At 49.4% G+C, this 13,653-nt stretch overlaps 1 protein-coding gene across 4 annotated transcripts in view; it reads right to left on the bottom strand.

Moving 5' to 3' along the window:
• Positions 1-5,687, bottom strand: part of KHDC4 (KH domain containing 4, pre-mRNA splicing factor) — a 34,067-nt gene extending 28,380 nt beyond the window's left edge. For 3 of the 4 annotated variants that reach the window (XR_010442767.1, XM_064732492.1, XM_064732493.1), the window contains exons 1-3: positions 5,631-5,687; positions 5,312-5,552; positions 2,746-2,874 (exon numbers count right to left, since the gene is read on the bottom strand). Coding sequence is in view for 3 of the 4 variants with exons in the window: in XM_064732492.1 (XP_064588562.1) it covers positions 2,746-2,874; positions 5,312-5,552; positions 5,631-5,677 (417 nt within the window). In the remaining variant the exon portion in view is untranslated. The remainder of the gene's footprint in view (positions 1-2,745; positions 2,875-5,311; positions 5,553-5,630) is intronic. The other variant, XM_064732495.1, reaches the window with a different exon arrangement.
• Between the last annotated feature and the right edge of the window lie 7,966 nt (positions 5,688-13,653).

The raw sequence follows: 13,653 nt of genomic DNA, 5'->3' as shown, positions 1-13,653 counted from the left end.
ACATAACCAATGTTCTTGTAAAAAAACCCAGAAATTGTTAATAAAGTGCTGGCTCTGAAGTCATAAGGATTCCTGGTGAAGGCTGATTTAGAGCAGAGTTAATTAATAAAGTAGGGATTTATTAAAATGCCTCAATAGATGCACCTTGAGAAGCACCAGAGCCCAGCCAGGTGTGGAAAGCCAGGATGAACCAAAATGGTCACAAAAGTGGATCACTGGTCATGGGGTCACAAACTTTTATAAGTTTTGTCTATTACTATATTGGAGTTAATTGTCTAATTACAGCTCCAGCCCACAAATTCCCATTTTTCTTGTTTTTCCCTCCTCAGCCCACGTTGTTTGTGCTCTTGGGCTGAGATTTGGATCATTTGCCCTTGGTGCCAGCTGGAGCAGGAATTGTTTTGTGTCCCTGCTCTGTGCACAGAGCTCCCCATGCCCTGACAGGAGCCCAGACCCACACACTAAAACAGCACAGAGCTGAAAAACATAAAAACTAAACCCAACAATTTACTGAACAAACCAACAAACCCTTTGAAAACACGAGTTTCCTAGAAAGAAAGCAGCCCTGAGCAGAGTTCACTGCAGGTTTATCTCATTTATCTGCTCAGGAACAAGGTGAAAGGTGGCCAGGGTTATGTAAGCCCAGAGCTCCCGGCCAAGGCAGCACAGCTGCTGGGGGAGGGGGTTGGGGTGAGGGATTTGGGGTGAGGGGGTTTGGGGTCAGGGATTTTGGGTTGAGGGATTTTGGGGTGAGGGATATTTTGGGGTGAGGGATATTTTGGGGTGAGGGATATTTTGGGGTGAGGGGTTTTGGGGGGAGGGGTTTTGGGGGGAGGGGTTTTGGGGGGAGGGGTTTGGGATAAGGGATTTTGGGGTGAGGGATTTTGGGGTGAGGGGGTTGGGGTGAGGGGGTTTGGGGTTTTGGGGTGAGGGATATTTTGGGGTCAGGGGATTGCGGTGAGGGATTTGGGGTGAGGGATATTTTGGGGTGAGGGATATTTTGGGGTGAGGGATATTTTGGGGTGAGGGATATTTTGGGGTGAAGGGGTTTGGGGTGAGGGGTTTTTGGGTGAGGGGTTTGGGGTGAGGGGTTTGGAGTGAGGGGTTTGGAGTGAGGGGTTTGGAGTGAGGGGTTTGGAGTGAGGGGTTTGGAGTGAGGGATTTTGAGGTGAGGGATATTTTGGGGTGAGGGATATTTTGGGGTGAGGGGTTTTGGGGTGAGGGGTTTGGGGGTGAGGGGTTTGGGGTGAGGGGTTTTGGGGTGAGGGATTTGGGGTGAGGGATTTTGGGGTGAGGGACATTTTGGGGTCCCCCTGATGAAGGGAGGAAATGATGAATCTTACTCCATGTTCTTAGAAGGCTAATTTATTATATTATACTATACTTTATATTATATTAATCATATTAATTATAGTATAGTATAAATATAATATTATATATTGTATTGTATACTATACCACACTATATTATATATTATATCACATAAAATATAATATTAGACTATATTATACATTATATACTATATGATATCATATAGTATATAATATATCATATCACATTATACTATGCTATATTATATATTATAATATACAATATGATATTGTATATTGTATTGTATACTATACCACATTATGTTATGTTAAGTTATATATACATTATATGCTATATATTATATAGTATATAATTTCACATAATATATTATATATTGTATCCTATATATTATATTATAGTTTTATATTATAGTTTATATAATAATATTGTATTGTATACTATAGCACACTATATTATATATTATCTTATATATCATATAATACTATATATTACATTGTACTATATTATATTATACATCATATACAATATAATACTATATTATATATTATATTATATAACATTATATATTATATCATCTTATATATTATATTAGATGTATTATATTATATTATATATATGATATTGTATATATTATATTATACATCATATATTATTATATATTGTTATATTCTATTACAACATCTTATATTAGATCATATTCTATTACATCATATCATACCATATTGTATTATAATATATATGAATATGATATAGTACAGTAATTATAATATTATAATTATTGTACTGTATCATATTCTATCATATTACACCGTATTATTATTATATTATACTATATCATACCACACCATATTTTATTCTATTCTAACTATACTAAATATACTAAAGACTAGAGAAAGCACACAGACAGAAGGCTAAAAGATAGTAATGAAAAACTCCTGACTCTCTCCTCAGAGCCCCAACACTGACCATGACTGGTCATTAAATAAAACCAATTCACCTGCTGGATAAACAATCTCCAACCCCAACACTGACCATGACTGGTCATTAAATAAAAACAATTCACCTGCTGGATAAACAACCTCCAACCCAACACTGACCATGACTGGTCATTAAATAAAACCAATTCACCTGCTGGATAAACAATCTCCAACCCCAACACTGACCATGACTGGTCATTAAATAAAACCAATTCACCTGCTGGATAAACAATCTCCAACCCCAACACTGACCATGACTGGTCATTAAATAAAAACAATTCACCTGCTGGATAAACAACCTCCAACCACACTCCAAAGCAGCAAAACAGGAAAAATAAACGAGATCATTTTGTTTTCCTTTTTCTCTCTGAGAGAACTCCTGGGCAAAGAGGATTTTCCAGCAAACACAAAAGTGCCACAGGGGTGTGGGACGTACCTCGTCCTGGGTCTGGCCCCGGGTCAGCAGGTTCCTGCACGTCAGGGGCACATCGTTGATCTCCACCTCGGCCACCACAAGGTCATCTTTGCTTTTACTCGTGGCTGGACCTTTGCCCAGAGCCTGCAGCTTCAAAGGGAAGCAGTTGCAAAAGGGGAAAAAAAGCACAAATTTTAGGGGGGAACGTCCTTCTTGTTCACCCATTTCAGTTGTTAAAGGCAAAATCTTTACAGATTCCACATTGAAAAAATTCTCACAAATTACACAGGAAAGCACATTGGAATTTCTGCTGGATCTGCCCAAATAAATCCAGATAAAAACTGGATTTATTTTCAGCACATATTCATAGAATAACATCCTTCTTGTTCATCCCTTTCAGTTGTTAAAGGCAAAACCTTTACAGGTTGCTCACTGAAAAAATCTTTACAGATTGCACAGGAAAGCACATTGGAATTGCTGCTGGATCTGCCCAAATAAATCCAGATAAAAACTGGATTTATCCTCAGCACATGTTATTAAATACCATCCTTCTTGTTCACCCCTTTTAGTTGTTAAAGGTAAATCTTTACAGGTTGCACATTGAAAAAATCTTTATAGATTGCATATTGAAAAAATCCTCACAGATTGCACAGGAAAGCACATTGGAATTATTGCTGGATCTGCTTCCTCACAGCCCAAATAAACACACTGAGTTTATCTTCACACACTAATAGAATAATGTAAATTATTTAAAGATTTATCTTCACCACATATTCATAGAATAACATCCTTCTTGTTCACCCCTTTTAGTTGTTGAAGGCAAATCTTTACAGGTTGCACATTGAAAAAATCCTCACAGATTGCACAGGAAAGCACATTGGAATTATTGCTGGATCTTTCCAAATAAATCCAGATAAAAACTGGATTTATCTTCAGCACATATTCATAGAATAACATCCTTCTTGTTCACCCCTTTCAGTTGTTAAAGGTAAATCTTTACAGGTTGCACATTGAAAAAATCTTTATAGATTGCATATTGAAAAAATCCTCACAGATTGCACAGGAAAGCACATTGGAATTTCTGCTGGATCTTTCCAAATAAATCCAGATAAAAACTGGATTTATCCTCAGCACATATTATTAAAATACCATCCTTCTTGTTCACCCCTTTTAGTTGTTGAAGGCAAAATCTTTACAGGTTGCACATTGAAAAAATCTTTATAGATTGCATATTGAAAAAATCCTCACAGATTGCACAGGAAAGCACATTGGAATTTCTGCTGGATCTGCCCAAATAAATCCAGATAAAAACTGGATTTATCTTCACCACATATTATTAAATAACATCCTTCTTGTTCATCCCTTTTAGTTGTTAAAGGCAAAATCTTTACAGGTTGCACATTGAAAAAATCCTCACAGATTGCACAGGAAAGCACATTGGAATTGCTGCTGGATCTGCCCAAATAAATCCAGACAAAAACTGGATTTATCTCCACCACATATTATTAAATAACATTCTTCTTGTTCACCCCTTTCAGTTGTTAAAGGTAAATCTTTACAGGTTGTACATTGAAAAAATCTTTATAGACTGCATATTGAAAAAATCCTCACAGATTGCACAGAAAGCACATTGGAATTTCTGCTGGATCTGCCCAAATACATCCAGATAAAAACTGGATTTATCTTCACCACATATTCATAGAATAACATCCTTCTTGTTCATCCCTTTTAGTTGTTAAAGGTAAATCTTTACAGATTGCACATTGAAAAAATCTTTACAGGTTGCATATTGAAAAAATCCTCACAGATTGCACAGGAAAGCACATTGGAATTGCTGCTGGATCTTTCCAAATAAATCCAGATAAAAACTGGATTTATTTTCAGCACACATTCATAGAATAACATTTAAAAATGGATTTTTTATGGGATTGTTCACCCCTTTCAGTTGTTGAAGGCAAAATCTTCACAGATTCCACACTGAAAAAATTCTCACAGATTGCACAGGAAAGCACATTGGAATTATTGCTGGATCTGCCCAAATAAATCCAGATCACGCTGTGGCTCCATGAAATTTGAAACAGCTTCTAAACTTGGCTCCAGCACAGGCAGCAGAGCAAGACAAGGCTGTGCCTGGAAGCCTGAAATCCCACTTTATTTAGAATAAAAAACTCAGATTATTTAAGAGGAACACTCCAGTCCAGCTGCCTGAGCTCATCAGGGTCAGCCAAGCTCAGGGCAGGGCTCAGCAAAAGCTGAATAAGCTGGTTAGGACTTGGAATTACAGCTCATGCTGTAATTTCTTCAGGCACTAAAATAATTTGGTGCCAAATTTTAAAGCAGTTGTTTCACGCTGAGTTTTTCCATCTGCTCTGCTCTCTGCAAAAATCCTCGTGGCTCCCTCACGACTCAGAATATTCTACGTTTTTGAGGAAAAAAATAACTTTTTCACCTCCCTACAGGCGGCTTTGGTAAAATCTGACCTCACAGCCATGCACTGCTTTTTGTTAGGATGGAAAAATATTTTTAAAATGATTTCTGACTATTTTTATGGCAATTTGCTGAACCACCCCCGCGCCCACCCACCCACCTTGTCCGCCGTGCTGGGCGCCGGCTTCAGCTTCCCTTTAGCCATCAGCATCGCGTTGATCTTCGCCGCCACGGCCGCGGCCGCATCCAGCGCTCCCGAGGGCGCCGCCGAGCTCTCGGACCCGGCCACGGCGGCGCCGCCATCGCCGCCCCCACCGGGGAACGGCCGCCCGGGCAGCGGCGCCGTACCGGGGAGGAGGAAATTAGGAGCCGGGCCGGGCTGATCCCACTTGCTGCGGCGCCTGGAAAAGACAGAGGCAGCGTGAGGCGCTGCTCCGAGCGGCACCGGGGCCGCCCGAGCCGCCATGGCCGCGCCTCACCCGCCCGCGGCCCCCGCGTCCCGCTGCGCTCCGCCGCCCGCCGACATGGCCGCCACGGCTGCCGGGCGTCACTTCCGGCTCCGCGCCCGCCGCGCGTCGCCGCTTCCGCTCGTTGCCATGGAGACGGCGCGGCCACTTCCGGTCGCTGCCATGGCGCCGCAGGCCGGGGGTTGTGAGGGGGGAAGGAGCACAAAGATCACCCAGATCGGCCCCGCTGTTGGTTCCATATGTGTTATACCAAAGATTGTGTCATTTCCCCTAAATTAAGCCTAAAAATTGTGAAATACAAGTCTGTGTTTCGTATCAGGTACATACAGGCAACGTGTGTATTCGTGATTGTGATATGTGTGGAGACCGACCATGGGACAGTTATAATTCTAATAAATAACTGAGGAAAGTAAAACATGGAAGAAGGCCTTTGAACCTATCTTTTGCTCACAATTAACCTTTATGCATTTTACTAAATGTGAACCTTTACTAAAGGTAATGTTACTAAAGGTTAGGTTACAAAACCTTATTAAAGGTAAGGTTACTAAAGGTTAACCTTTACATTTAACTAAATGCTCCTAAGTTGATTTAGGAGCATTTGAATTAAAGTGTTAAGGATGTTGCTTTTTGACAGGAACTTTCTGCTTGTAGTTAATCCTTACAGAGTTCAGCAACAATAACCTTTTGAAGTATAATTTTAGAATATTGCTTGTAGCAAGAATCTTTGAAACTATAGCTTTAGAATATATAAAAATGAAACATGCTTATCTCATAAAAGGGTTCTTTTTTATTATTAATTATTCCTACGTGTATTATGCCCAGGATTATGCCGTTTCCCCAGTATGAAGCCTAAATATGTTACTTTGTTTTGGTCCAGCTGGAGTTTGGACACACTGTGTGCCATTTTATCCCAAGGCAAACATAAAACCCATACCTTTGTAACAAAGTTACTTTAACATCACACATACAGAATCCATTTGAATATTTGCGAAAAGCCAATATTATAACGTGTGAGGGAATGGCTGGAGCTGTGTCAGCGAGGTTTAAATTGGATTATAGGGTGATGCTGCTGACCCAAAGCTGCCAGAGCTCCAGAAGCGTTCGGACAACGCTCTCAGGGTGGGGCTTTTGAGGTGTCAGTACTGGAACAGGGATGAAAAATTAAAAAGAAAATCTTTGTAATTCCCTCACAGCCCAGAACATTCCGCAACCCCCCGACCCCTCACAGACGGGGCAGAACTGCGCATGCGCGGCGCCGGCTGAGGGCCAGCCCCGCCCCCTGCGGGCAAGCCCCGCCCCCTGCGTTTGCGCACGGCCCCGCGGCGGAGCCCGCTGAGGGCGAGGGCGGGAAAGGCGCCCTGAGGGTGAGGGCACGCGCTTCTCTCACCTCCTTTCCTTCAACTTCCTTAATTTCCCTTCTCTCTCTTCACTTTCTCCTCCAGTTTTTCCTCGATTATCTCTCTCACCTTACCTCCGAGTTTTGTTGCCCGCCGCCCTGTGCTGCTCTGCAGCGTTGTGTCTTCGCGCTTGCCTCAGTTTCCCTCGAAGCAGGTGGTGGTTTCTGGGCTGAGGCTGAGGGGAGCGGCTCCTTCCTCACAGCGGCCCTGTGCTGCAATCAGGGGGTTTATGGAGGATTACTGAGGGGAACTCGGTGCCCTTCGTGATCCAGACCTTATTTCTAACTTGGGGAAGGTGTTTTCCTCAGGCGTGGGCGAATTTGTTATTCCTGAGTTGGGGGGAAGGTTTGTGTGGAGTCAGGCTTAGAGTGGTGAGGGTTCAGATTCTCCCACACTCATTTAAATTATAGATGAAAACAACTCAAGTCTGGGGGTGTTTGAAATGTGGGGAGCATTTTCATACATTTGAAAATCCTGTAGGTTGGGCACCATTTAGTACTGAAGAGAACTGCCTTTAGATGTTCATATTTCATAGAAATACAGATATAAACATTCTAATTATTGCACCCTGTAGCCTCAGGGAAGCCGTGAAAATCAAGAATCTGATACTGGGGATGATTAGAGAAGCCATCCTGTTCTGTTTTGTGAAAAACACAGGTTTGTTTGAGCTGGTGAATTGTGCAGGAGGTGTTGGTAAATCCAGGGAATGCCCTGGAGAAGCTGCAGCCCCTTTTTCCTTATCCAGGTGCTAATGCAGGTGTTTTATTGACAGGCACAGGAATCTCTGCAGAATGGCAACTGCTCAGAAGCAAAGGAATTCTGTGGTATGGTCTTGTTTGTGTATTTCAGCACAATAATGGGAAAATAGGGTAATTTAGTCTTTTAATTATGGATAAAGAATAGATAGAAAGAAGTATAGAAAAATAATTTGAATTTTGTTGTGTGCTTGGTAGAAACCAGCTGTGTCCTACAAATACTGCACCACCAAGTGTCAGGAATGTGCTTAACTTTTATAAATCATACAAATTCATTGGTTTCTTGCTGGGATTTTCAGAATGCAGTTGTATTTCCCAATAAAATTGCCACGGAGCAGCAATCCCTGATGGTGGTGAAGAGGCTCCTGGCAGTGGCAGTGTCCTGCATCACTTACCTGAGGGGAATCTTCCCTGAGAGTGCCTATGGAACCAGATACATGGATGGTAAGGGGCTGCTTCCATCAGAATTGACAAAAATTCTTGGCATGGCCCTCCCCCCCCCCCCCCCCCTCCCCCCCCCCCCCCCCCCCCTCCCCACCCCCCCCCCCCCCCCCCCACCCCCCCCCCCCCCACCCCCCCCCCCACCCCCCCCCCCCCCCCCCCCCCCCCCCCCCCCCCCCCCCCCCCCCCCCCCCCCCCCCCCCCCCCCCCCCCCCCCCCCCCCCCCCCCCCCCCCCCCCCCCCACCCCTCCCCCCCTCCCCCCCCCCCCTCCCCCCCCCCCCACCCCCCCCCCCCCCCCCCCCCCCCCCCCCCCCCCCCCCCCCCCCCCCCCCCCCCCCCCCCCCCCCCCCCCCCCCCCCCCCCCCCCCCCACCCCCCCCCCCCCCCCCCCCCCCCCCCCCCACCCCCCCCCCCCCCTCCCCCCTCCCCCCCACCCCCCCCCCCCCCCCCCCCCCCCCCCCCCCCCCTCCACCCCCCCCCCCCCCCCCCCCCCCCCCCCCCCCCCCCCCCCCCCCCCCCCCCCCCTCCCCCCCCCCCCCCCCCCCCCCCCCCCCCCCCCCCCCCCCCCCCCCCCCCCCCCCCCCCCCCCCCCCCCCCCCCCCCCCCCCCCCCCTCCCCCCCCACCCCCCCCCCCCCCCCCCCCCCCCCCCCCCCCCCCCCACCACCCCCCGCCTCCTCCCCCCCCACCCCCCCCTCCCCTCCCCCCCCCCCACCCCCCCCCCCCCCCCCCCCCCCCCTCCCCCCCCCCCCCCCCCCACCCCCCCCCCCCCCCCCCCCACCACCCCCCTCCCCCCCCCCCCCCCCTCCCCCCCTCCCCCCCCCCCCCCCCCCCCCCCTCCCCCCCCCCCCCCCCTCCCCACCCCCCCCCTCCCTCCCCCCCCCCCCCCCCCCCCCCCCCCCACCCCCCCCCCCCCCCCCCCCCCCCCCCCCCCCCCCCCCCCCCCCCCCCCCCCCCCCACCCCCCCCCCCCCCCCCCCCCCCCTCCCCCCCCCCCCCCCCCCCCACCCCCCCCCCCCCCCCCCCCCCCCCCCCCCCCCCCCCCCCCCCCCCCCCCCCCCCCCCCCCCCCCCCCCCCCCCCCCCCCCCCCCCCCCCCTCCCCCCCCCCCCCCCCCCCCCCCCCCCCCCCCCCCCCCCCCCCCCCCCCCCCCCCCCCCCCCCCCCACCCCTCCCCCCCCCCCCCCCCCCCCCCCCCCCCCCCCCCCCCCCCCCCCTCACCCCCCCCCCCCCCCCCCCCCCCCCCCCCCCCCCCCCCCCCCCCCCCCCCCCCCCCCCCCCCCCCCCCTCCCCCCCCCCCCCCCCCCCCCCCCCCCCCCCCCCCCCCCCCCCCCCCCCCCCCCCCCCCCCCCCCCCCCCCCCCCTCCCCCCCCCCCCCCTCCCCCCCCCCCCCCCCCCCCCCCCCCCCCCCCCCCCCACCCCCCCCCCCCCCCCCCCCCCCTCCCCCCCCCCCCCACTCCCCCCCCCCCCCCCCACCCCCCCCCCCCCCCCCCACCCCCCCCCCCCCCCCCCACCCCCCCCCCCCCCCCCCCCCCCCCCCCCCCCCCCCCCCCCCCCCCCTCCCCCCCCCCCCCCCCCCCCCCCCCCCCCACCCCCCCCCCCCTCCCCCCCCCCCCCCCCCTCCCCCCCTCCCCCTCCCCCCCCACCCCCTCCCCCCCCCTCCCCCCCCCCCCCTCCCCACCCCCCCTCCCCCCCCCCCCCCCCTCCCCCCCCCCCCCTCCCCCCCCCCCCCCCCCCCCCACCCCCCCCCCCCCCCACCCCCCCCCCCCCCCCTCCCCCCCTCCCCCCCCCCCCCACCCCCCCCCCCCCCCCCCCCCCCCACCCCCCCCCCCCCCACCCCCCCCCCCCCCCCCCCCACCCCCCCCCCCCCCCTCCCCCCCCCCCCCCACTCCCACCCCCCCTCCCCCCCCCCCTCCCCCCCCACCCCCTCCCCCCCACCCCCCCCTCCCCCCCCCCCCCCCCCCCCCCCCCCCCCCCCCTCCCCCCCCCCCCCCCCCCCCCCCCCCCCCCCCCCCCCCACCCCCCCCCTCCCCCCCCCCCCCCCTCCCCCCCCCCCCCCCCCCCCCCCCCCCTCCCCCCCCCCCCCCCCTCCCCCCCCCCACCCCCCCCCCCCCCCCCCCCCCCCCCTCCCCCCCCCCCTCCCCCCCCCCCCCCCCCCCCCCCCTCCCCCCCCCCCCCCCCTCCCACCCCCCCACCCCCCCCCCCCCCCCCCCCACCCCCCCCCCACCCCCCCCCCCACCTCCCCCCCCCCCCACCCCCCCCCCCCACCCCCCCCCCCCCCCCCCCCCCCCCCCCCCCACCCCCCCCCCCCCCCCCCCCACCCCCCCCCACCTCCCCACTCCCCCCCCCCCCCACCCCCCCCTCCCCCCCCCCCCCCCCCTCCCCCTCCCCCCCACCTCCCCCCCCTTCCCCCCCCCCCCCCCCCCCCTCCCCCCCCACTCCACCCCCCCCCCCCCCCCCCCCCCCCCCACCCCCCCCCTCCCCCTCCCCCCCCCCCCCCCACCCCCCTCACCCCCTCCCCCCCCCCTCCCCCCCCCCCCCACCCCCCCCCCCCCCCCCCCCACCCCCCCCCCCCCCCCCCCACCCCTCCCCCCCCCCCACCCCCCTCCTCCCCACCCCCCCCCCCCCCCCCCCCCCACCCCCCCCCCCCCCCCTCCCCCCCCCCCCACCCCCACCCCCCCCCCCCTCCCCCCCCCTCCCCCCCCCCCCCCCCCCCCCCCCCTTCCTGGCTGTTTGCAGAAAAAAGGCAAAAAATTCTCTGCCACATTTGTGTCACAATGGTATTTTCAGCTCAGGGCTTAGGACAGCACAAATCTCTGTTTGCAGAGTGACTGTACTTTATTAAATATTTTATATTTACTAAATAAACACTAAATATCTAACACTATGTATTTGTATACTTCATTCCTCTGAGCATGAGCTAAATAAATAAAACACTAAATATCTAACACTAAATAAACACTAAATATCTAACACTAAATAAACTAAATAAACACTAAATATCTAACACTATGTATTTGTATACTTCATTCCTCTGAGCATGAGCTAAATAAATAAAACACTTAACATCTAACACTAAATAAACTAAATAAACAATAAATATCTAACACTAAATAACCTAAATAAACACTAAATATCTAACACTAAATAAACTAAATAAACACTAAATATCTAACACTAAATAACCTAAATAAACACTAAATATCTAACACTATGTATTTGTATACTTCATTCCTCTGAGCATGAGCACTCAAGGATGCACAGAAATGCAAAAATCCAAAAGCAGTTCCTCTCTAATTGCTCAGGAGACTCAAAGCCATCATTTTGCATCTGAAATTTAAATATCTCACTCACAGATTTTATTTTAATTAATTTATTTATTTAATAAACACTAAATATCTAACACTATGTATTTGTATACTTCATTCCTCTGAGCATGAGCTAAATAAATAAAACACTAAATATCTAACACTAAATAAACTAAATAAACACTAAATATCTAACACTAAATAAACTAAATAAACACTAAATATCTAACACTAAATAAACTAAATAAACACTAAATATCTAACACTAAATAACTAAATAAACACTAAATATTTAACACTGTATATTTGTATACTTCATTCCTCTGAGCATGAGCACTTAAAGGTGCACAGAAATGCAAAAATCCAAAAGCAGTTCCTCTCTAATTGATCAGGAGACTCAAAGCCACCATCTTGCATCTGAAATTTAAAGATCTCACAGATTTTATTTTCATTAATTTCTTTATTTAATAAACAAACCCAAATTTTGTTTGTTGACTCTAAGAAAAAAAAATTATAGGGTAAATTTTGATTCCCTAATTGGGTCTTGCATAAAAACAAAATAGCAACATCTAAATAAAGGTAATAATTCCTTTGTGCTTAGGCAGTGTTGCTGATCAGCTGAATTACTGATTTATAAATCAGTAATTATAAATTACTGATAATAAAATCATGGAATTATTTGGGTTGGAAGGGACCTTGAAGCTTCCTCCAACCCTCTGCCATGGATACCTGCAATTAGACCCTGATTAATGAATATGTGTTGGAAAGTGTTTGAAGCATTACAATATATTTTTACTGATAAATGGATTCTATTTTAATTGATTTACCTCCAGATTATATTTTTAATTACTCTTTCAATAGCTTGGGGTGATTTGGTGTTACACATTTTACATCACTGCTAATAAGATGGAACGATGGATAAATGTTATTTATTTCTTTAATACAGTAAGAATAAACACAAAAGTTTCATTTTTTTGGTGCTCTTGCATAAAAACAAAATAGCAACATCTAAATAAATAATTCCTTTGTGCTTCAGCAGTGTTGCTGATCAGCTGAATTACTGATTTATGAATCAGTAATTATAAATGATTATAAAATCATGGAATTATTTGGGTTGGAAGGGACCTTGAAGCTTCCTCCAGACCAAACTGCTCCCCTGATTAATGAATATATGTGTTGGAAAGTGTTTGAAGCATTACAATATGTTTTTACTGATAAATGGATTATATTTTAATTGATTCACCTCGAAATTATATTTTAAATTACTCTTTCAATAGCTTGGGGTGATTTGGTGTTACACATTTTACATCACTGCTAATAAGAATGATGGATAAGTGTTAATTATTTCTTTAATACAGTAAGAATAAACACAAAAGTTTCATTTTTTTTGATGCTCTTGCATAAAAACAAAATAGCAACATCTAAATAAATAATTCCTTTGTGCTTCAGCAGTGTTGCTGATCAGCTGAATTACTGATTTATGAATCAGTAATTATAAATTACTGATAATAAAATCATGGAATTATTTGGGTTGGAAGGGACCTTGAAGCTTCCTCAACCCTCTGCCATGGATACCTGCAATTAGACCCTGATTAATGAATATGTGTTGGAAAGTGTGTGAAGCATTACAATATGTTTTTACTGATAAATGGATTCTATTTTAATTGATTTACCTCGAAATTATATTTTTAATTACTCTTTCAATAGCTTGGGGTGATTTGGTGTTACACATTTTACATCACTGCTAATAAGATAGAATGATGGATAAGTGTTATTATTACTTTAATACAGTAAGAATAAACACAAAAGTTTCATTTTTTGTGCTCTTGTATAAAAACAAAATAGCAGCATCTAAATAAATAATTCCTTTGTGCTTCAGCAGTGTTGCTGATCAGCTGAATTACTGATTTATGAATCAGTAATTATAAATTACTGATAATAAAATCATGGAATTATTTGGGTTGGAAGGGACCTTGAAGCTTCCTCCAGACCAAACTGCTCCCCTGATTAATGAATATATGTGTTTGGAAAGTGTGTGGAGCATTACAATATGTTTTTACTGATAAATGGATTCTATTTTAATTGATTTACCTCCAGATTACATTTTAAATTGATTTACCTCCAGATTATATTTTTAAT

This window comes from Zonotrichia leucophrys, chromosome 25, assembly GCF_028769735.1.
Source record: "Zonotrichia leucophrys gambelii isolate GWCS_2022_RI chromosome 25, RI_Zleu_2.0, whole genome shotgun sequence".
Taxonomy (NCBI): domain Eukaryota; kingdom Metazoa; phylum Chordata; class Aves; order Passeriformes; family Passerellidae; genus Zonotrichia; species Zonotrichia leucophrys.
The sequence above is the reverse complement of the archived record's forward strand: the minus strand, read 5'-3'. Positions and strand labels throughout refer to the sequence as shown.